Raw genomic sequence first — 23,950 nt, forward strand, 5'->3', positions numbered from 1 at the left:
CTGTGACCTGCTGACGCACCCTGCATCAGGTGTTTCTGGGAAATCCTGAGTGTGTGTGTGTGTGTGTGTGCGTGTGTGTGTGTCACTGACTGATAGAAATCTGTTGCAGGTTGCGTTCATGTCTGTGGGTAAAGGAAGAGGGTGGCGGCTTTGTGGTGACCCCAAGTTACAAGCACACACACACACAGCGTGAAAGTGAGTGTGTGACTGACATGCACGTCTCAAGCCGAAACTAAATCCCCACCGAGAAACAGCCTGGAGTACTGGCATCGTGTATGTGTCTGTGTGTGTGTTTAGACTGCATCGTAATGGTTTCACTGGAATTGATAGACGCAGATTTCTCATGCATTTTTGTGTGTTTTTATGTTGTCTGAAGTCAGTTTAACTAGACCCCAGCTGCATTCTTGTTTGAATGTTTTGGCGGTGCAGCGATAAATTGTGGAAAAATATGTCGAGACACAAATATGTGACAACGTGAAGCAGCTAAAATCAGTCTCTCTTAAAGGGCAAAGAAACCCCAAACATTTTCTCAGTTACCTTTCTGAGCGGTATTTAGCAGTGCAGATGGTTTTGGTTCTATCTGCTGAGATTTCTGCCTCCACCCCCCCACGATGATGGTAAATGAAATTAAGATCTGAAAGATGACGGAGTATTTCACAGAACTCACAGGGCACAAGTTTCTTTGGAAATTCTTCAGCAAAAACAGTTCCTCAGAACCATTAACAGCAGGGTTCTTAAATTACCCAGAGGAGCTGGGACACCAATAGTGGAAAGAGATGTTGATGTTAGAAAATTTAAAAAGGCAACTGACCTTTTGCTAAGCCCGCCCCTTTGTGATGGTTTGTCAAGCTGCTGGAGTAAGCATGGAGCCCACACTGTCACTAACTGCACTCCCTGAAGAAATATTATCATATTTTTGGAGAAATGAGACAGTGATTCCAGAGAGAAGCAGACAGAGGGGTCAAAGACAAAGATAGTTAGAAGCTAAAGCCGAACTATAGGCTACAGATCACAGTGTAAAAGTGAACCACCACATCACTGCTGATCGCCACAGAACACAATGAATATAAAGGGAAACTTTGCTGATATTCAACCAGCTGTGCTGCGTCACAGTGTGTGAGGATGAACGGTGTTTGGCTTCACCCCACGCCGCCACCAGCGCCTAGACCAGACCTCCGCCAGGCGGACGGGTAGGGAGCTCTGGGGGAAGCCAAACAACGTTCATCCACGCATTGCAATGACACACAGCTGGCTGAACATCAGCAAAGTGTCCCTGCTTCCCTTCACTGGTTCCTGTACAGCAGGGTCGGTCTTTGTTTCACTGTTACAAGGCTAGACCCTCAGTAGCTAGCTAAGCCTACACTTCTCAGGGTCTGATTTTGGTTTCAGGATGGGGAAGAAATGTGTGCCTCCTTCCAACTTCTCCAGACGAGTATCATTAGAACCAGACGTAGACACAGAGGGTGAGAGTCTTTGGAACACAGCCGAGATGGTCGGACTCTTGTTGGAGCTGGCCGATGCTACGCTATGATCGGCTAGTCTGCCCTCAAGGGGCGGGACTTACCCAAGGGTCACTTATTCACACTGCGAATACCACAAACACAATCCATTCACCATTGTTAAAAACCTCCATGTACAGATATCGATTGTGGTGAGAAGTACAGTATGTTTTGTTTTTGGGGAACTGACACTGTCAAAATTCTCCTCCAAATCTCTAAAGAGACTTCACAGCTTCAGGGTGTGTGAAGAAGACTACTCAAACCAAGCTCAGACTCTCGAGGATTCTTAAGGAAATTCTCAACTAGTCATTTTATCGTCTTCCCTAATGATGTGCTTAATTGTATTTATTTAAGTGATTGCAGTATTTTAAACAACCTGTAAGATACTGAAGTACTGAACTACACTTCAAAATGTAAGAAAGGTGAAACCTGAAAACTTCAACGCCTGAAGTTTGTTTTCATTCTAACTTTGTAAAAAATATTCATCACCAGTTTACTGAGCTGCGGTTTCTGTATTCTGTATCTGTTGAACCGTGAGATGGTTGTATCATAATACTTTGTGTGTGTGTGTTTGTGTGTGTGTGTGTGTGTGTGTGATGTTTACACCGAGTCTGCTGAAGCTTGCATGAACACACTCCTATTCTGAGTGTGTGAGTGAGTCACACTGACATGTTGATGTGTCTGTATTTATGTATGTGGACTGTTTGTATGTACTTTTTTTGTCCCCTTTACATGAGCTCCTCTCTGTGCATGAGTGTGTAAGTGGAAGTGGCCACAGTATCTGTGTGTGTGTGTGTGTGATGTCTTCTGTTACGAGAGGGCCGGGCGTGGGAATGTGTGGAATGCCGGGTGACGTCAATGGCGACATTCCCGGAGCCCCGAGTCCCTGGACAACAGCTGAGAACGACAAATCCAAGAGAGGAGGAGGACGAGGGAGAAAAGAGAGGGGAAGAAGGGAGGAGGGATGAGGGGAGGGCAGCCTCTTCTTAGAAAAGGAGGAGATAGGAGAGGAGGAGGAAGAGGGGAGCAGACAGTAAAGATGGAGGGAAGAAAATGAAGGATGAAAGGAGACAGCTAGGGGAGAGAAAGAAATATGGACAGGAAACGGTGTGGTAGTAAGAAAGAGGAGAGACACTGGCAGATGAGAATAAGAATAAAGGAGCGAGTGGGGAGGATGAGGGGAGAAGGAAAAGGACAAGAGGAAATGAAGAGGCAGAGAGAAGAGATAGAGAGTTGAGGAGGACGGAGGGGAGCAGGCAGCCAGGTGCATCAGTTCACCTGAGCTGAGTTTTAAAGTGAACAGGTTTTATGTTTCGACACACGGAGGAGTCGTGACTTTGTTACAGCGAGCTGCAGAGACCATAACATTCGACCACAGCCGACATCCATCGACTGTCAAACTGTCTCCTCCGTCATGACAACTCCCCAAAACACAGGAAGAAATCAACTCCAGTGAAACTCATGTGAAAAGGCCAAGGTGGAGCCAAAGATTCCTCGTGCACACGAGAGAGCTGCGTTATAACTTTGTCAAAACTGCATTTAAAATGAATCAGATAATTCAAGATTGATATGAAACAAGTCACAACACATCCCAACATGATTCAATATTTGCAAAAGAAACACTGCTGCACATCATCACCTGTGGGGTTAGATGCCACTCACATCTGAACTGATATCTGAACTTGGTAACGGCACCCAACGGTACCTATTTTTTTGGTATTTTAATTTTCTGCAGTGACAAGAGAGCGAATCTACTATCTGTCTGTCTGTCTGTCTGCTTGTGTGTGTGTGTGTGTGTGTGTGTGTTGTCTAGCAGTGACACTAGCTATTACTAAAATAATACAGGAAAGAAAACAATCCAGAAGCCGAACTTATCGTGGCTGACTGGCGCTAGTTTTGGCTCACTGGGAGGCCGATGGACTGGCTGATGGAGCGAAAACCAGAGCAGCCGCTGAGATCTGTGACCAGTCTGCCAGCTTTGATGCACTACTGCCCCCTGTCTAAAGTTGAACCTGACAGCATCGCAGAGGTCCGCGGCTGCCTCCCAGGCTTCAGAACACTTTCCGGCACTTCTGCCTCCTGTCCGAAACCTGGCGTTCTCATCTAGACGCTCTCAGGTACTGACATTTGGCACAGTTGGATACTTGTTTCTAGAATATATTTGTGGGCTTTCTATGCCTTTATTTGATAAGACAGATTAAGCATGAAGGAGGATGAGAAAGAGGGGATGACACCATCAGCTGGAATCGAACATTCGGCCGCCGCAGCAAGGACATTGCCTTTGTACATGGTACGCCTCCTCTACCCATCAAGCTACTGGGCGCCTGGGCACCGACGGACTTAATATGAATTGGTAACCAGTAGGTTCAACATAATTCAGTTGGTACCCTTAAAAGAGTACCAACTGTACTCGACACTACATGTATTTTTTTTAAACCTACAAGAATAAATATCTCAGTGATATTTGGGGAATTTCTGCATATGCTGAGGCTGTCATCAAGATAATAGCACCTACAGAGGACTAAGCTGTTATGTGGTTTTGTGTTACATTGTGAAAAGCTAAATGTGAAACATTAACATCATGATAAGGTTCGGACTTTTAATATGAGAGTTTGAAACAGTGACTAATTCATGTCAAGCAAAGTCAGTTGCAGTAATTAAGAATAAAACTTTAAATTTAAGTAAGTGTGATTTAAATAGTTTCAGTTACAGAATACAAAAAGATCACGATGCAGTTTTCTAATCGACACGGAGAGCTGGAAATAAACTAACTTTGTATTAATCTTTTAATTCATACTAACACTTTAACTGTGATATGTTGGAAACACAGGGGTTTGACCTTGGTATATTATCATGCACTTCATCTTTTTAAAGAGTTAGCACATAAAATTGGTCTCAAACACACATGCGTTGACAGAGGCCAACTCTTAAGAGCAGCGTTCCAGAGAATGTATTCGCTCTTTCATTAATCGCCTTCAAACTAATACCAATATCGAAACTTGGCGTTGGTGTGTTGCTCTGATACAGTGCAGGGAAGTTAATGTAAATGTATTGATTTCTTTTGGCCCACCTTACCCTGAGACAATACGTTTATCAAAGTGAATATAGAAAGAAGAAAAAAAAAACACCTTCCTACTATATCTATTACAACGGGCGGGCTGGCAGTATCTGTCCTGGCTAATGGGATTTAAGGGGAGAGCTCTGGCCAGTGTCAAAGTCACCTCTGAGGAGAGTCCTGTGCCAAGACAAGGGACAGTTGGACGAGGGGGGTGGGGGTAGATTATTCCAGAGAGAAGACGAGGGGGAACAGCTGAGAGAGACAGGATGAAAGGGGGAGGGAGGGGAGGAGTAGGTGGAGGGGCGGAGCAGTGGGTGAAGACAGGAAAGAGTAAAGCTGAGCAGACGGCTGTCAGGGTTTTTACTTTGGTACCAGCGTTACAGTAAAACTCACATTATTTGGCTCCTGGAGCCACTTTCAACCCAAAGCAGCTGGTTTCCACTTCAAGATGTGACTGACTGGTGGAGTTTATTTGGTTCCAGAGCTCTGAGTCACTGACCACATCTCTGACTTGCTCTAATGATTCAAACAGGTCGGGTGTTGTGTTCACTGACGGCTGTTTCCCCTGGTTGGAGAAACAATCGACCAATGACAGCTCTGTAGGCAGGATCAGAGGAACATTCAGATGTTTTGAAGAGGGGTTGTGTGGGGTACTTGTACGTCGACAGTATATCACATGAAGTAGATGTCAGTTGGCACGCCCTCAGTTTGGAGAAGCAGGCTGGAGTCTGACATGGAAGCTAAACAATGTACGGCTGTGGACGAGGTCAGCAGCACAACGTATGTTAGCTTCCTTGAAAGAAAGTCCCAACGAAAACCATCTACATCACTTTAAGTGTAAAGTATATTTGGAATATGTTCACAGCTTTACCTCAGTGTCAGGAAGTGATTTCTAACTGTAAAATAAAGCCCCTCCTTTGCCCTCTTGAAAGCCAGACTCCATTAAGACCAGTGATTTAACATCCCTGAACACAGGAGCTGCTGGTCTGCAGCTGCCTCAAATGGTTTGCTTGTTTGTGTTATAATGTGACTTTAGGTGTTTGGTCTACTTTAATGTTTAAAAGGGTTAGTTTAGATTCACCAAAGGCACACAATATTCACACACACAGTATACAGCTGGTAGAAATCCTACACACTTCTCCTTTAAAAGCTGCACTGAAATCACACAGCCAGTAATATTTAATATTTGTACTTATATTGTGTGCAATCATTTTATTCATTTATCTATTTTATGTGCACGGCATATGTTGGCAGTGCTTGTGTGTGCGTATGTGTGCGTGTGTGGGTGTGCAGTGTGTGTTTGGTATCCTATCCCCTCCTTTTTTATCTATTACTTATATAATGAGGTCAGTTTTATTCTGTGCTTTGAATTTCATTGTATTTATTTACAATTACAATAAGAAAATTTAATTTTTAATTTAATTTAACTGAATTGAATTTTCTCAAACTGCTTCTTGCTGGAGTGATGGGGACAAGAACACACAGGTTTCTGCCAGAGTTACACAGAGATTTTTGCCTTTTTGTTTTCCTCAGTGCTCTTCTCACTGGTTTGACGTGAGCAGTGTCACTGGGACAAAATAGCACCACTTGATTAACGCCTTAAAAAAAACAAAAAAAACGTTATGTTCAGACCTTAACTGTATCACTATTAATGTGTTAGCACTGACAGAACCAGTTAGAGCAAGCAAAAACTAAATAACTCCCTTTCAAAACAGTTATCAGCTAACATGAAAATGAAAGGCTGAATAAATGAGAGTGAAATGAAGACAGAACTCTCTCTCATTATCAGGCCTCTTTTCAGCTGTTGCTGAAATCTGTCGTTAAGCTCCACATTTCCAAAGGTCCTCTTTTTCTTTTTCTTAAAAATTAAAGTTTGTCCACAGTGAGGACTGCGAACATTTGTCTCTGGACAGACTGGTTGTCTTTGAGGTCTCTAAATGTCACTTGCCGACACACAGAGCGGGACAGTCACTGAATTCTTAAAGTCAGATATCTCAAAATCTCAAACCGAAACTATCTGCACGGCTACACAGCAGGAGGAGACAGTTGGAAAATATGTTTTTGTGACCTTTTAATGATTACACAACATGCAGGTGAGGAGGAAAAAACTTGCACAACAGATCTGTTTAGATTATTGGACTATGACAAAATTCAGCGGTGACTTTGTCCTTTAGCAGTCACGTTGGAGTCATACTAAAATTTTAGCGCCTCGAGTTTTGGTTGTCGGTAAAACTGGCAACAGGAACAAACTGTTGAGCTCACTTTCTGGTGTTTGTACCAGCTGGCAGACACCACAACAGGTCAGTGATATTACCAAACTTTGAAGATATTCTATTAAGCTCTGGTTTCTGAGTCACATTTCTGAAAACAACACCAACACAAAGCAGCCGAGGAGCCTCACAAGAGTTTTATGTAACTTTTCTGTGAGTTTCAGTTCGTCTTTTTTTCCAGACTCTCTCCTCCTGTTTCTCTCTCTCAACCTGAAACTCATTCTGTTCTTTGGACTGTTTACAAGCAGCTTGTACTGTGACCCTCAGCTGTCGCCAGTCAACAGGTGCTTTCGTGCTTGTGTGTACGTCTGTGTGTTTGAGTCAGAGTGTGAGTTGTGCACATGTGACCGCCTGTTGCCACATATTAGATACTCTGCATCGCTCGACTGTAAATCAGACTCAAGTCAAGTTAGAAAGTCAGGCTAAAACACAAGAGAGCAGAGCTGTAGTGTGTGAGTGTGTGTGAGTATCAATGCAAACTCAACTGTTCTGTAAAATGTAAAGGAAGGAAGAAATAAAATTAAGGCTACTTACGGACTGGACTCGGGCACGCTCCATTTGAATTCCCCAGATCTCCTCCTAACAGAGCTCCTGTGACACAAGAACACACATCAACATTAAATCTTACACCATCGATTTCATTTAATATCAAACAGTTCATCTGAACAGCACTGATCTAAAATGCTGCACATCCCAGTTTCAAAAATATCATTAAATCAAGTGTGTCATTAAAAAAAGTGCTACTGCAATCGACTCTCACTTCACTCGGTGAAGCACCATAATTGGTATCAATTCTGCATTACCAGTTAATTTCTAAGTGCCAGTTTCACCAGTGCTCGATGGTACTTGTGTCACATTCAGAGACAAAATCATCACACTCATTTTAAATTGTGAAAAAAAAGATGAAGCTTTATTTAAGATACAGAACTGTTTAAAATGCCTGATTTTTATCTAAATTAACAGTAAAAATAACCTCCAATCAGCCAGCTGTGGGACTGTGTAGGGTAGATCGTCATGATAAAGAAAAGTCAGAGTTCTATCGTTTCTCTTGTTCTTTTTATTACTTTATTATGGCAAACGATGGTTATAACAATGTTTTTAAGTTATGTGTTGTTCACGTGTTTTTTTACGCTCCGTTTTGTCTATTTCTTGTTTATTTCGTTGTTGTGTTGGAGCGCGAACAGGTTCAGACATTGGTGTCAAAACAACACACCATTTTTTGCACATGTGTAAACAGTACTTTTTTTGATATCTTAGGGACTGTTTGTTAATTATGAGGGAGAAGGGGGGTGGTGCAAAAAGAAGGAGGCATGTCAAATAATTTTTTAAACACTGGGGGGACTTGTGTTTTTTATTTTGAGAGGGGCATACGACTATAAATGGTTGTATTTTATATTTATTATATTGCAGAAAACCACCCAAATTACACCATTTATCATTGCCAGGAAATGTAAAAACAGAAATTATTGTTGGATTTTCAAATTTCTTATGGTCATTGGATCATCACGCTTACGTCAAAAATAAATAAATACATTAAAAAAAATCAAATATGAAATCAAATCTGAGCTTAAAAAAGCAATATTTCATCAAAATCACTCTATTTTTCTTGTATTCTTCTTCTTATTATTATTATTAATCCTGTTGACCCACATGGTAGAATATAAAGTGTGGTTTAGAGTTAAGAAAGTTTGATTTACATCAAGAAGAAAGAGATTTAAAAAACAATTAAACATGTTTCAACATAAAACCTGAGTTTGCTGATGAGCTCAACAGCTACAATCACAGTACTGTTTTTTTTTTTTTTTTAAAGCTGATGAAAATCAGTTGCTACTATTATGGTCTGTTCCTTAACAGCAAACAGACGTACATTTATACAGCACAATATGTCCTGACGCTTTTATCTTTATTTCAGCAGAACATGGCAGACAGGCGTTTTCCTACACTGACACTTTTTCCCCTTGTTGTGGTACAGATTCACTTTTTGGCTCAAACTCTCTTCAGAAAGGCAGAAAGTTGAGGTCATTAGGGGTGACTGAAAAATATCTGGCTGGATGGACGCATGGAAAAACACCAATAAGCAAACATGATGAACCCAATACATCTCTGGTAATGTGGGATGCATAGCAGGGTACAGCCGAGTATTTGCACGGCTGAGGTTATGAGGAGGGAGGGAGAGAGGGGGGGGGCGTCCATTACTGCTATGTGAAACCCTCTTGCCTCGGAGAACGGCATGTTATGAAAGATGCTGTAATGCATTTGTTGCGCGTTACATCACCTAATTCTGACTTACAATGAGATTACGCTGGTCGGAACAAAGCTTGATAAGTAACCTTGTCTGAGACGCAAAAATGGGGCACAAATCCTTTTAGTCAGAGGGTGATGGATCGCTTTGCCACACAGAGGCAGCGGGCGCACGCAGGAGTGCACCAGCCTCAGTCCAGGAAATGATGGATTTCTGTCATCGTAAGTCCGTGTGTACTTATCAGCCTGACAGGGAACCATGTGTGGAGACTGGACGTCAATACACTGACACACACTCACTTCTTTGGTCATTTTGCTGCTTGTCGACTCGGAAAGAATTCACTGTAAAACGCTGAACTGCGCTTCTACATAAAGCGGGTAGAAAAACTTACTTTTAAAACAGGTCTTTGACTAACTGTATCACTATGGCAACCACGTCTATGAAGATAGTTCAAATCATTCCAGCTATAAAAGACATTTGGCAAATCAGTACTTTGACATGTGGTGAATATGCCGAACGATTTGTCTCGAAATTGTTTGTGCATTTATTTAAAATGTCAGGGAGGACAGTCTGGACAAAGAGGAGGCCAAACACATATAAGCCCCTTTTTAAACGCCATTATGTCGTCTAGATGTTCTGTATAAAAGGTACAATCGCAGCAAGGCAAGAGTTGTCTTGCCTCTGAGCGGGGAATGGAGGTATCAACAGCACCGAAACGTCTGTATGAAAGAGACAGCTGGCAGGACGGGATGATTAGCGGCTCGGTGTGACATTTTAGATGATGTGTTAATGTGTGCGACCCACCACAGGAGATTTCCAAAGCACCCAGTGTCAATAGCAGTTAGCGGCTAACTCAAAGAGGAAGAAGAACAGCCGAAAGCATCCGTAAATCAGGAGAACACTGAGGTCAAGGAGCTCCTTACCCTCCGAGCAGAGGACAAGATCAGCCGCCATATAACAGGAATGGTAAATGATTGTTATTGTTTATGAAGTGCTGCTGACGCGTATATTATATGTCACACTTGAGGCTGACGCTGATGTTTTGAATGTCACAACCGTCACGCCTCACTTAAAGGGAAATTTCGGTTTATTTCAACCTGTCTCCTATCGTCCTAAATTTGTTTCAAGTGACTAGTGACATAAAAATAATAGTTAGCATGTTAGCCGTTAGCCTAGATACAGCCGGGGCGCATAGTAGCGTCAGACCTGTTAAAACGTAAGTGAACGGGCAACCTTCAAGTGCAAAGTTAGTCCACTAAACAAGCTTTTTTCCACAAAGACCGCCTCATATCGTTAGGATAAATGTCAGAGAACATATAGAAAACGACATGTAAACGTGTTGTCTTACCTTACCGGTGTGCTGCCATGTTTGTTTACCATTTAGCTCTGCTTTCCAAATTGTGAAATGAAAATGAAAATGGAGAAATGGAACCTTCTCTTTAATTATTTTGTCTATTTCTAAAAGTAAAATACTTAAATATTTCATTGCCAAAAGTTTACTGCTAATACTGTCCAGCTATATAACTTTCTTATGTTACATTAATCTTAATTATCTTCATGTCTTCTATGGAGGAGATGAAGACAGAAAATTAACAGAGAAGGCAAATTCTAATTAACGGACAGGTTCACATTTTTTAAAGTATGTTTTAAGTTTTGATACAACACTCACATGCCCATATTTACGTTACCACTGTTACTTGCTGTAATTTCTAAAGTAATATCAGTCTAAGTGACGAGTTGGGATGTCATGTGAAGAGATATTTGGGTCCAAGCTGATGCCACAATTTTGAAAACATGACAATACTTGTTTTTTCCCAGTTAACGGGGATGCAATTCTTCCGGACCTGACAAGGCAGCATAAACACCTACTGGTGTTCTAGTTTGTTGTTAAACTCCAAAAGAAGAAGAAGAAGAACTACCACCACGGAAGAATAAAACAACACGTAGACGAAGGTGAAGAGTGCGGCTGCAGTGACTCTCTGTGCTACTGTTTTGTTACTGTTTTTTATTGTGGTATCGAATTTGGTATTGAGAATTGTGGTGCTGGTGCTGGTATTGACTACTAAATTTCTGGATATCGAGACGTGCTTGGTGATGGGAAGAATTCAGGTCATTAAAAGTGCTTTCAATGTGCATACAAGGACACAAGCTTTGTTTTAAGGCAGACTTGAAACACTGTGAACGTCTCCTTTGACTCATTAAATTAAATGGAAATCTTGAGTTTCTTTATGTTTTGAAATTTGTCTTCACTTTGCTGTTTGTGCGCTGCAACAGAACACCTGTCAATCAAACCGTGTGGGCGGCTCTCTGAAGTCTTTTCCCTTCTGTTTTCTTTTGTAGAAGTTTTGAGTTTTTGTCAGAGGCGCTTTTTTCTCTCCTTCAATTTATGTCAAACTGCTGCTGCTGCTTTCAGAAATGCAAAACTCATCAGTTGCTGAACATCAGAGGATTCTTCAAGGAGAGAGCTTCCAGATCACTCGGCATTTAAAACAGCAGATATGTGAAGCTTTAATATAACGGATGTTTGGATCAATCAGCAGCTGACAGTGTTCAAACTGGACGTTTATATATATATGTGAAAATGTAACAAATTACTGATTTACACAAAGACGCTGAGGAGCTGGACAGAAAACAGTCCAGCTGTGTCTCTTACCTGCGCTGGCTGGTCGCTGTGGTAACCCTGGCGACACAGCGTTCCTCTGCAGAGCTGGTTGCTGTGGCGACAGGAGGCGGGGGTCTGTGAGGGTGGAGGTGACGAAGGAGGTGGTGGTGACCAGGGCGCCGCCGGGGTTGTTACTGAACTGGAGGGCTGCTGCCGCCGCTGCCGCTGCATTCTGATTGGATACTGGCACGGTGACTGGCATGGAGAAGGTGGGCTGTGGGACTGTGGACTGGTGGAAAGACAGGAAGAAGGCGGGGCTTAGCCTGATGTGCACCTGCGCCCATACAGACACATACATGTATACAGTGATGGACAGGTGATCAGTTAGTGATCTGCAGCAGAGCCGACGAGCCCGCAGGTGAAAATCAGTCACACCAACATCACTGCTCACAACAAGAGTCTTTCCAAAAACACATCAGCCTTTATATGATTATATAAAATGTTATCTGTCCAGCTCTAACGTTCGATGAGACTATTCTGCTGCTGCATCTGAAACAATTGTAAATATAAGTACAAACTGTCAAAGTCTCCAATTTATCTGATCATTGATCACTGAAATAAGTAAAAAAACTTACGTAAAGAAATATTTCCAGTCTGTTTCCAACACAAATAATGTTTCAAGAATTTTATTTTTTAATTGTCATTTTTCAACAAACAAGTCATTTCTAAAGAAACTTCTTTCAACTTTTTATTTTTTTGTCAGAAAATAAAATCATATCCTGCATTTTTTTTGTTTAACATGATTTATGGGAAATAAATCTTTTAAAGTACTATTTAAGTACTATCTGATCAAGATGGAGGCTTTTTTGCATTTTTGTTTTTGTGGTTCGTGCTGCAGGAATGAAGCTGAAAACACACCGGCACCGCAGTGCGTCATGAGATACATGTCAAGTGCCGCCCCTAGCAAAAACAGGACGTGTCGCACAAAGTTATCACCTCCTCCACCTCTGCATCAGCTTTAAATCAGGTGTGGACAGCCCCTTATTAAACTTGATTTCTCACCTGAACAGCAAATCTCCAGAGCTGTGACTCACCAGGTGATATCTTTTTGGCCATTGTCTTTATAATGACGGGATTGTGGGTCGTTAAGCTCGGGGTATTTCTCAACCTCAACAACTAGTCTTTTGTCATCCATATTTTCTCACACACGAGACACAACAACAGCTACAGAGTTCACTTTATGGTGAGGAGAGGAGTCGAGCTACTACATGAGCAGATATAAAGAGCTGCTATGGGAGCTGATAAGTAGGCAGAGGGCGAGTGGGGGGAAAATGTATTTAATTCCCGGGGCGGCGAGGCTTTATATAGGAAAGTGGCATGAAGTGCTGCTGCCACCAGCAAGGGGTTGTACTTTTAAAATAATATGAGCATATTTTTTGACGTCGAGTCAGCATTTAAGAACTTCCTGTTTCCTTGTCTTGAAGGCAGTCTGTTTTTTGAATAGGTTTTTGGTTAGATGTCTGAAATAAGGTCTGTGGCTAACACAAGCTGAAGAGACTTTTCCGTTTTGTTCTAGAACATCAAATACGTCTGTAAATACCCCGCTGTGAATTTTGAAGCTTTTATGTGTCTCAAAAAAGACTTTACAGCCTTGTTGTGGCGACAGCGATGTCATGTGACCTTGTTGTAGTTGGTTTATAATCTAACTTAGTTTTTCATTTCTGGCAATTGCATTTAGGCTTAAAAAAATCATAGAAGTGGTGATCGAAGATTATGAACAAAACATGTAAGTATCATAAATGGGTTTTTATAACATGTATGTTTTTTTTTTCCTGCAATAATCCAAAATACATACAATACAATAAATCTTACTGGCTTTTTGTCTAGTGACGTTAACTTTCGCATCGGCCTACAAAAAAACGGTCATCTGCAGCACTCTATATCAATATATTTTTATTTACAGTTATTTAAGTTAAACATTATGCTGAAAAACTCTCCAGCTTATATTGTCATTTTTGTTAATATTTGAGTTCTAAAACCATAAAGAAAATTCTAGAGATGTGATTCGTTTGGCTTTCTAGCCAAATGTAGCGCACACATCGCCAAAGGAAAATGCATGTCAATTTTGGGAGTTGTTTTATCAAGATAAGCAGTCGGTGGCGCTAATTTTCTAGTCGGCTGCCACTGCAGAAGAAGAAGGCGCAACACTTGAAACAAGTTCATTTGCACTGGAGATAGATTTAACTATTTTTTTTCCTGCACTCACAGATATTCAACAAAAGTAAAAGTACTTCCTTCAAAATGTAAAAAGAGTGTTTTGGAAATGAACTCTTCAAGCAAACACACGCATCAAATCTCTCTCTGCACACACACACACACACACACACACGCACGCTCAGTTTTAGCATGCAAGGTGACGTGGTGGAAAGGCCAAAAAGCTGTGTCGCCTTTCAAATCTCATGCCAGGTTAAAAGTCTTGTCGCAGCAGCGGGTTATTGCATCGGGTTATTGGTGACATTCCAGCTCCATCCCACCACCTCCACTGACACGTGCTCACCACCAGGAGTGTTGGGAAATATCCTCTTGTGTGTGAGATCTTGTATCTCAACATCTTGTTCGACTACAGAACCTAACGCCTCATCTAACACCGGAACTTCCCAACAGGAAATCTCTTTCCTTACTTCTTTTTTCCTTTTTAAATGGGCGACCTCGTCACCTGACGTAACCTCTGAGAGCAGATGACCAGACAGCCCAGGGTCCTGGAAAAATCAAGGCCAAGGACCTGAGGTTGTCCAGCCATCTGACCCATTTCACCCTGTTCCAACTCAATCTGAAAGAAGGACTTCTATATATAGAATATGGGCCAGTGCTGTGCTGTACTGTACTCAAACTGCCTGGGACCCAGTTTAACGCAGAGGAGGACGAGGCCACCTTCCCGCCCTTGATCTCTGCCTCTTTTCCTCCTGCAATGATTTCTACCTTTGTTTTTTATGGACGAGGAGAGGAGGGAACAGAGAACAAAAAAGTGGAACTGTGTGAGGACTATGTCTGACTGAAGCTAAAGGGGACGCTACCCTTTCTGAATAATTTCCTAATATTTAAAAAATCTTTGCAATTTAGTCATAAGTTGGAGGGAGCTTAGAGAAAATCTTTATTTAAGTCTATTATTGGAAACTTAACTCTCCACGTATGTTGAAAACGACTCTTCCCAGTTCACAAAGATGTTAAAGACACCAGCAATTCCTTTGAGTTAATTAAATGGAATTGTGCAAACTTCACTGTAAAACAGGTACAAAGTCACACAGTTAGATCCAGAAACATTATACAAAATTTTTTGTTTTAAATAGAGCTGGGTTACTTTCCGGTTTGATTTTATGCAAACTGGCTGAACCAGCATTTGCCATTATGACAAGTTTTATGAGCTAAATATTATTATTATTGTTATTATTATACTAATATTGCATTAGTAATTAGCAACATGATTGATTTAATATGTCTATAACAGGGCCACTAATTTATGATTTATGTGAGCAATTTACTGTTGAGCCGAGGACGGTATCGGCAACAATATGGAGATCAAATTTAAGTAGAGGTGGGAAGGGCAGACCAGCACACACTGTTTGTTTACAAAAAAGTTCATGTGTTTTTTGGGGTGGTGAGAGGAGACAAATAATCTCTCAAGAAGAAACTGCACCAATATGACAACTTTGTGGATCGGCAGCTGATGAAAGAGGCGTCCTAACTGTCTGCAGGCGATGTGGTGAACTTTTGTCGGACACCCTGTGTCTATTTATGTCTGTCGCTTGCTTTAACGAGAAACTGCGGATTCATAAAATTGAATCGAGGAGTTATCTACACGATTCCTTCTCATTTCACCAGTAAAACTAACTAACTAAGGTGAAGACTGGCTGTAAGGAGAAGTTTCTAGTAAATAACCATTGCTAATAACAAGCTAGGCTGCTTACTGTTGGCTTCATTGTATGGCATTTCCACTTTCCACTTTTTTCTGTTTCAAAAATTCACAAATGTAGAAAGATAACAAGTACACTACTGACCTGCTTTTTAAGTGGTTGTGTCTTCAGTCTGATCTCGAGCACACGGCTGTTAGCTCTGTGGTTTGTTCTCGATGTTACAGAGGTATATATTTGATGCGTTCAGTGTGGACAGAGTATTGATGCTACGTGACAGTCTGACGCTCATTTGCTGTTAGAACAGAGTGTCATTATTTCCACTCGGGAGCAGCTGCTCAGTCAAGTGTGACACCTGGTTCGGCCTGGTGTTTGGCTTAATATCAAACCGGTTTGCAAACTCCTAATCCAACCCAACCTTGGTTCTAAATGAAGCACTGCTCTGTCTTATATTTTATTGAAGTCCTTACAACCAGCAGCCAAAGAACCCCACGACTCCTCAGTTTTCTGAGATTTAAAATCCACCCGACAGAGCATAAAGATGAAGTTGGTAGAGGGGAGAGTACAGACGGAGCTGTACAGTAAGTGGTGACCAGGGCGGGTAAAGACAGCACTGCATCACTGCACACTGGCCAAGCAGAGGGGAAAGGGAGGGGATGGATAAATGAAGGGATGGATGAGGGGTGAAGGGTTAGTGCGAAGGGGACGGAGGTGTGTAAACACGGAGCAGTCCAGAGAAGATTTATCCTCACAGGAGCCGAGGAGGGGGGGAGTGGAACATTTCACCATTAAAGCCTTCGGCTCAGAGGGACTTACAAACAGGACGGGACTCAGCGCGTTTGCTGATTGGCATTCTGATAGAACATGAGCGGATCAAACCTTTTGTTTCGACAACCCTCCGAACTCAAGACAAACTGTTTTCTTATACACGATATAACTGAATTATCAAGTAAATTCTATTTATATAGCCCCGAATCACACATTCGGCATACACTGACAAACCTTCTGGTTTATACTTATAAGTCACAGATAATTGGTCATTTATATCATACACTAAGATAAGATAGATATTTGGTACTGATTATTATATACATATACATGGGTCATTTTTGTGTGACAAAGTTAAAAGATAATAACATTAGTGTATTTAGGAAAGTCTAAGGTTTATCTATATAAGGAAGCTGTCCGTTTCATTTCACTCGATGGCTTATGGAGAAGCGGTGGGATTTGGTAAGTTTATACTTCCTCCCACTCCTTTCCGAATGTGTAAATCAAACAAACTATGCACTGACAATTGCTTTTCATTATCTGTAAATACTAGTTTATTTCTGTCTGTTTGCTTGTTTGTATATTCATGTCTTTTGTTTAACATGTTCAAAATGAATATCAATACCAATCATGACAAAATCTATCTCAGGACACTTCTCATTAGTACTATCAGTCAGAATGACCCTTAAAGGAATAAAAATGGAAGAATTATTTTTAACTAATTTTCAATCGAAGCATCTGAAAATAATGAAAATAAAGCTGAGATTTTTTTAAAATCGTAGATAAGCAAATGTACTCGGAACAATAACTGTAGATTTCATATCACCTTGAAACCAGTAGATCACTGCAACAAAGTCTCTAAATTTACAGGGACCCAACAATTCAAACGGATTCCCATCAAGAGCAAGCACATGATATATATTATGATATATCAATTATTGGAAATGTTGACTGAATATAATGATGATTTTAAATAAATTTAGAGCTTTAAAATGACATAGTATACAATAGGTATGTTGGATTTTTCTATGGGTTAATTCGAACATTTTTATAGGAAAAAACTAAGAAGATGAAATTAAAGTTAAAGGTATTCAGTATTAGTAGCACCAGACCATGAAGTAGGAAGATAACATTTATAAAAAATACATTCAGTCAGTTTAAATAATGAATAAAATGTGATGACTGGTTTTAAATAACTACAAAAAAGTGCAGGGTTTGGTTGGTGGCGTGTCAAAAAATTGTTGCTGAAGGAATTTCCAATATGGCCTTTAATATTTCTTTTTCTAAACTAGTGGCATCAGTCTCATTCTATCAGGACACAATCAGTCACTAACCAGCGTATGACTTTATATTGAATATTCATCAACCAGGATCGATTCATGTTGACACTCAGTGATTTGAAAAAGATTTCCTGACGGCTCGTTACTTAAAACTTTCTTCAAGCTTTTAACAAGTTCAAATTTACTTTTTAAGCAGACTCCTTATTTTACCGAAATTACAGCCAACTTTTGTAGATACCTCTCTTTTTATTCATTTCAGTGTGTAATGGCCATAATTGGTTTTCAGACACTTCTCCACAAGACCTCCATGACGGTGCCAGCCTCCGGTTGCTAGGAGATTGGTGACATAACCACAAAACCTCTTCACTTCTTCTCTAAATATGAATTTTAAATGCGTCCTCACCCTGCTCTGCACTGTGCTCCGCTGAGCATTAATCCGTGTTTCTGGCAAATTACAAGTGAATTTACATCTACCCACTCCAGCTCCATTTAACACCGTGCTCCTAATAGCAGACAGGAGGGTTAATTGGGCACTGCCCGTCATCCTGCAGATTTAACACGGAGGCCGAGAGCCTGAGGAAAAAAAACAACAAGAAGCTCTTAGGTAAATAATTGACTGGGAGCTTTACTGGAGGCTCGTGTGAGGAAGCTCGAGGCCTCTTCTGCGTGAAGAGAACAAAAAGAGGGGAGAGAAAGCTAACCTGTTTTGCCTCAGAGGAGCTCTCTCAACAAGGATGGATGTGAGGGTAAATCAGAATGACTTTAACTCTTGGCCTACTTTCCCTTTTCCCCCTCTCGTCCAGGGAGCCTTTGAAAGTTTTTTTTTTTTCTTTTTTCAACTGTCCAATTGTTGCATGTTATTTATTTAGCAGCTATCTTAACACAGAGGCAACATTAGAGAAATGTTTGGTTGAACTTCGGACATCACAACAGTTGACCAGTAAATTGTAGTTGTTGTCTTCGTCTCATGTATCTCCACAAGTGTCCTCACATTAAGGCTGAAGGTGTGAAACTAGAATTACTACTTCTCCGTTGTACGCCTCCACAAACCAGTCAAGTTCCAGTTACAGTAACATCCATGTCTGTGGCAACATGGATGCTTCACACATATCTTCCCCCCGGCAGCACAATCGGCAGAGTTTCAAGATTAGAGTCACCAATTCAGTATCTGACCAAATGTCTCCCCTTCTGTTCCTGAGATATGACATTGAGTGACGTCACAGCAAAGTTGACCTTCAACCTTTTCAATATCAAACGTCTTCACTTCATCATTTTATCCTGTTAGACATTTGTGGAAAAGTCTGTCATAATTAGCGTATGAATTCATGAGTTACGGCCAAAAACATGTTTTGTGAGGTCACAGTGACCTTGACCCGGACCTTTGACCACAAAAGTCTAAGTGGACGTTTGTGCCAAATTTGAGAAAAGTCTCTCAAGGCCTTCTTGAGATATTCATGAGAATGTAACCAATGCAAGGTCACAGTGACCTTGACTTTAACTACCAAAATCTAATCAGGTAACTGTTGAGCTGAGTGGACGTTTGTGCCAAATTTGGAAATTTCCCTCAAGGCCTTCACAAGAATGGGATGGGACAAACTTATGGATGGACAACCAGTAAACATAATGCCTCCAGCCACAGCTATCGCCGGTGTGGAGCAATAATGAAAACTAACTGAAATGATATTGATTATTAATATTGAAATAAAATAAAGATATACAGGAAATGTCTTCAATTTGAGTCTTTTTGTCAGTTTGGTCAAATGTGTCAACACTACAAAATGAGGAAGCATTAATGCATCTGTTTATTGCGACTGGATATATACGTGACTGTGAGTCAAACGTCTTCACAAAGTGTCGTGTTTGTATTTTAATACCTGTTCTGCACTTTTTTTCTCCTGACAAATACTCCCTGTATTAAAACAACATATATTTAATGACGCGACACAAGGATGTGACGATAAATAAGTAACTTAGATTAACCAAACGTTGACTTCTGGTTTCAAACAGGACACAAACCTCAGTGTCCCAGGTGAAAGTCCTGTGTTTGTCTGACCCGTCCATCCACCCCGCCCTCTCCCCTATGAGGATTTTATCACTCTTTACACAACATCACCTGACGTCCTCCTTTGCTCCTGACAGCTAGCAGCACATGGGTCACACTGGCTTAAATATGAATTACAGTGAATTACTTTCCGTAGCTGTACATACAAAAAGTGAAACAGAACAGCCTGATATCTATCACCTTGATTCTCTTCCAACTTTCTTAATATTTGAATAAATAAGCTGAGTGAATAACTCTCTGCTCACCTTCAGAGAAAACTCTGATTCAAAACTGTTTAATCTGCGGCTCCAAACACAAAGTATTAAAAAAAAAAAAAAAACGTTTATGTTTCCGACGCCTTCATGGTGTGAAATTACAAAACCAGCCTTAGGGTCAGTCAGCACATAAATGCAATGCCTTAGAGAATCACCTCGACAAAATATCTTATCATACCCAAGGTCGTTAACGTTTGCTGATGAAAACATATTCCTACATGGCTGTTTTATTCTCCTCACAGGAAACATACAGCACTAAGAGTCTGTTAAGGCAAATAATAACACTGAGTATGACTCCATATTCTACTGAGGCAACTTTATCTATCCGGATATGTTGTAGGTTACAGCCACGCAGTGATGTCGTATCAGAGAGAGAATGGAATCCTGCGAAATAATGATTATTAATTACATAATGTTGAATGAATCTGCACTGCAACAGTTGTGATTCATCAGATCTGAAATAAATTATTTGAGAATAAACTGTTTGTATTATAGCACCAGTCATCTCAGTGTGAATGTTGGAGTGCTTCACATTTGATTTTGTCCCTCACATCTTGACCTGCTGGAACATTTCTACAATATTAACCCTTTGAACTCTGCAACAGAAATGGTCCTCCAGTGCCTACACTGGTATTTTGCTTATTGCAAAGTCATCGTATTATTTTATACCTATTATTGCTGTCCTTTTTATTGTTGTGGTTGCCGTATTTGTTGTCCTTTTGTTGTACGTCTATATTGTTATGAAAATATATATTTTTTTAAAATTAATAAATAAACCATAATAACTGATAAAAGTATTGAAATTGTGTCATATAAAAAAAAATCTGGCATGTTTTTTCATCCGATTTTACATACTAAAAACACACAAAAAAAAATGATCCAAGGAGATAAAAATCTCTAAATGTAGAAGCATAAACAAAATATATCCTACCACCCCAGAAGTTATTTGAACTGTATATATTTATTATATTCAGAGTCACCACACATAACGTAGCGCATTAGAAGCCTTAGCTTTCTGCTGCAAAAATATTCTGGCTATTATGGTTTTTTATTTTAGATCTATATATATAGGCCTACAGGATTATGTAAACAACGATCTGTTGCAGGAGACAGGGAAATTCTGTCGTAATTATGGCAAACTACTACGTTTGCACAGCATGTAACGTAAGGTAACATAAGGTCATGATGTGACCTACTACTGCAAAAAGAATGAATGTTCTGTCTACTATGGTTTCTATTTCATATCAATATAAATACAGGATTATGCAAAGAATGACCTCTGTAGCCATTATAGGGAAATATCAGTGCAATTACAGTGACTAACGGCACGTATGGTAATGTAACGTAGGGTCATGACATGATGACAGGGAAGACAGAAGTCTTAGTTTTCTGCTGCAAAAAGAATCAAAGCTCGAGATGTTATGGTTTTTATTTCAGATCCATTGAAACAGGATCATGCAAACAACTTCCACTGGATGTCAGTTTTTTAAAGGGTGAATTTATATTGAAATCAAACTTGATATTAATATGAAGTTGTTAAAATTTAAGGGTTAAAGGTATTATTTGACTAAACTTCTTACATTTGACTTTAAAATCCTGATCTTGAAAAGAAGTTCGTTGGTTATTCATTGTGAAAGCCAAAAATGTGAAAACTGAATTAGGAGTGATTAACTGTGCAGCTCAGGCAGCATTTTCAGTTTCATGTTTCACATTCATACTGAGCCTCTGCAGGAGACATTCAAGACACTCAGCTCTTTGCTAAAGGGCACCACGGAGCTAGTTGTTAAAGGAGGAAATCTATTTCTTATTCAATTTCCCGACCCAGACTCTCAGAGCCAGAACAGGATCAAACCAGAGACCCTCCGGTAAAAAAGCTCGCTTTTTTCCTCTCGCTTCCACAGAGCCAGTGTAACAGGAAGAGAAACGTTAGCTCGGGGCACGTCTAACCAAGTGTCCTGCCTGTTCTCCCTCGCCACGCTCTCCCTACCTCAGGAGGTATTTTAGTACAAGTAGGATTAAGCTTGTATATCCCGGCCCCTAGCTGTCATGCTGGGGATTATGATGCTGAGGGGAGGAGTGCTGGGTGGTGATGTATGCTTCCGTTTGCTGGTGCCCTGTGAAAGGTGTGCTGGGCGAGCCAGGCAGGCTGGCAGGCTGAGAGACTGGAGGGCAGTGAGGAGGTGGGGGTGGGGGGACCCTACCCGCTAACGGCGTTTGGCTAGCGTCCAAACGCTGAGCGCGAAGAGCTGCGGCTCTCCAGAGGAGGTAGACTGAATTCTGCTTTTTTGGAGAGTTGAGAGGCAGCTTATTTTCTCAGGAAGAGATGATGACAGTTATTAACAAGCCGTTTGTGGGAGCTATACTTTAAAGGAAAAGTTATTTTTTCTCTGTCTGGGTCTCATTTATGTAGTTTTCCTCATCAGTGAAATGACACATGGTTCTTTCCTGTGGATGACTATAGTGTTTCAGCTGCATACTACTGGGATTATTCTTTTTTTTAAAAAAACAACCAAAATGATTAAAAAGATGAGAGTCTCATCTATAGATTGCACATATTTATATTCATGTACTTTATCATAGTCCTGCTATTCCCTGAAAGTTCTACGTAGTATTTGTGTCTCACAGGTGGCTGGTGAAAGGTCAAACACAAGCCCCTTTTAAGCTGCTGTTATGCCGCCTCGCTGTTCTTTCTAAAAGGTATAATCTCAGAATGGGGGGATGGAGTTGTCGTGCCTTTAAGGCGGCAGCTGAGGTCATAAGAGTGCCGAATCTACTTCTGTATAAACAGGACAGCTGGCAGCACAGGACCATGGGCAGGACGGGCGTGACGTTTTGACGACGTGTTATTCGTGCAACCCAAAACAAATGATTTATAAATTAGCTGATAGCAGTTAGTGGCTAACTCAAAAAAGAAAAACAGCAGCCGAAAAATGTCTGCACATATGGAAAATAATGAGGTCCAGGAGTTCCTTAACCTCCGATCAGAGGATGAGATCAGCTGCTCTATGACAGAGACTGTAAATAACTGTTGTTGCCATGGTATGCCATTGTTATTGTTCAGACAGTGCTGCCGACCAAATGTTAGAAGTCACACTACAGGCCAATGCTGTTGTGTCAAATGTCATGTCCGTCACGCCTCTTTAGATTCTGCGATGCCAGAATGCCGTGTGAAATCCCACACAGGACTGACCTGATGCTGGCGTTCGTAGCGGCTCTATCGCTGTGTAAAAAGGGCTACAGATTGTGTTCACTACCTGTCTGCTTTGACTGTGTCTCCAGTTAAGTTAATACATTAACTAATTGAGGTAAAAAAAAAACTGAGAATAAGACCCAGGTGCTGACACAACCCCACATACATGTTTCCAGGACTAACCTCTGTCTAACTCTCCTGCAGAGCCCCAACATGACTGTGTCCAATCCCAAGTGACCAATCAGAGGAGCAGGCAGTCAGGACGAAGGGCTGTAAATTGAGTGCTACTCATTAAAGTGACATTAATGGTATTATTGAGCGCGGAGGAAAAAATGAATCACAGAGAAATTGGCACAGGAGCGGAGCGGTAAAAGGGGCTTGGCAGAGCTCCAGGCAGCAGGCAGAACCTGGATAATGTCAGGAGCACATCCAGCCGCAGGAGCAGGACTACGCCGAGACAGAAGTGACCTCAGTTATACTGTAAATGACGAGCAGTTAGAAACTGCACCCTCTCTGTGTTACCTGCATCATGTCAGGAATAGACTGGGCCCTGGCGCACACAGCGTGTCTGCAATTGCACGCTTGTTTCTGTAGTGTTGCTGATGCAGACGCTTTCAGCCAGGCAGCCGACTGCTCAGAGGCATGCTCCCAACATGTTGATTATTATCATAAAGCATGATTTCCCCCTGTGATATCGGTTGCTATGCCAACTTTTGTGAAAACTAAGGACTTAGTTAGCACTCCTCTCCCTCTGTTGTTTATTCTTGTACATTAGTGAAGTTGCAGAGGCATCAGAAACACTGTATTAAAGCCATAA

General features: G+C 41.0%; 1 protein-coding gene across 5 annotated transcripts in view; it reads right to left on the bottom strand.

Moving 5' to 3' along the window:
- mef2d (myocyte enhancer factor 2d) overlaps positions 1-23,950 on the bottom strand; it is a 218,889-nt gene that overhangs the window by 144,831 nt on the left and 50,108 nt on the right. For all 5 annotated transcript variants that reach the window (XM_050046168.1, XM_050046169.1, XM_050046167.1 and 2 more), the window contains exons 5-6: positions 11,723-11,960; positions 7,362-7,418 (exon numbers count right to left, since the gene is read on the bottom strand). In XM_050046168.1, coding sequence (XP_049902125.1) covers positions 7,362-7,418; positions 11,723-11,960 — 295 coding nt within the window. The remainder of the gene's footprint in view (positions 1-7,361; positions 7,419-11,722; positions 11,961-23,950) is intronic.

The sequence above is a fragment of the Epinephelus moara genome, chromosome 6, assembly GCF_006386435.1.
Source record: "Epinephelus moara isolate mb chromosome 6, YSFRI_EMoa_1.0, whole genome shotgun sequence".
Classification (NCBI taxonomy): Eukaryota; Metazoa; Chordata; class Actinopteri; order Perciformes; family Serranidae; genus Epinephelus; species Epinephelus moara.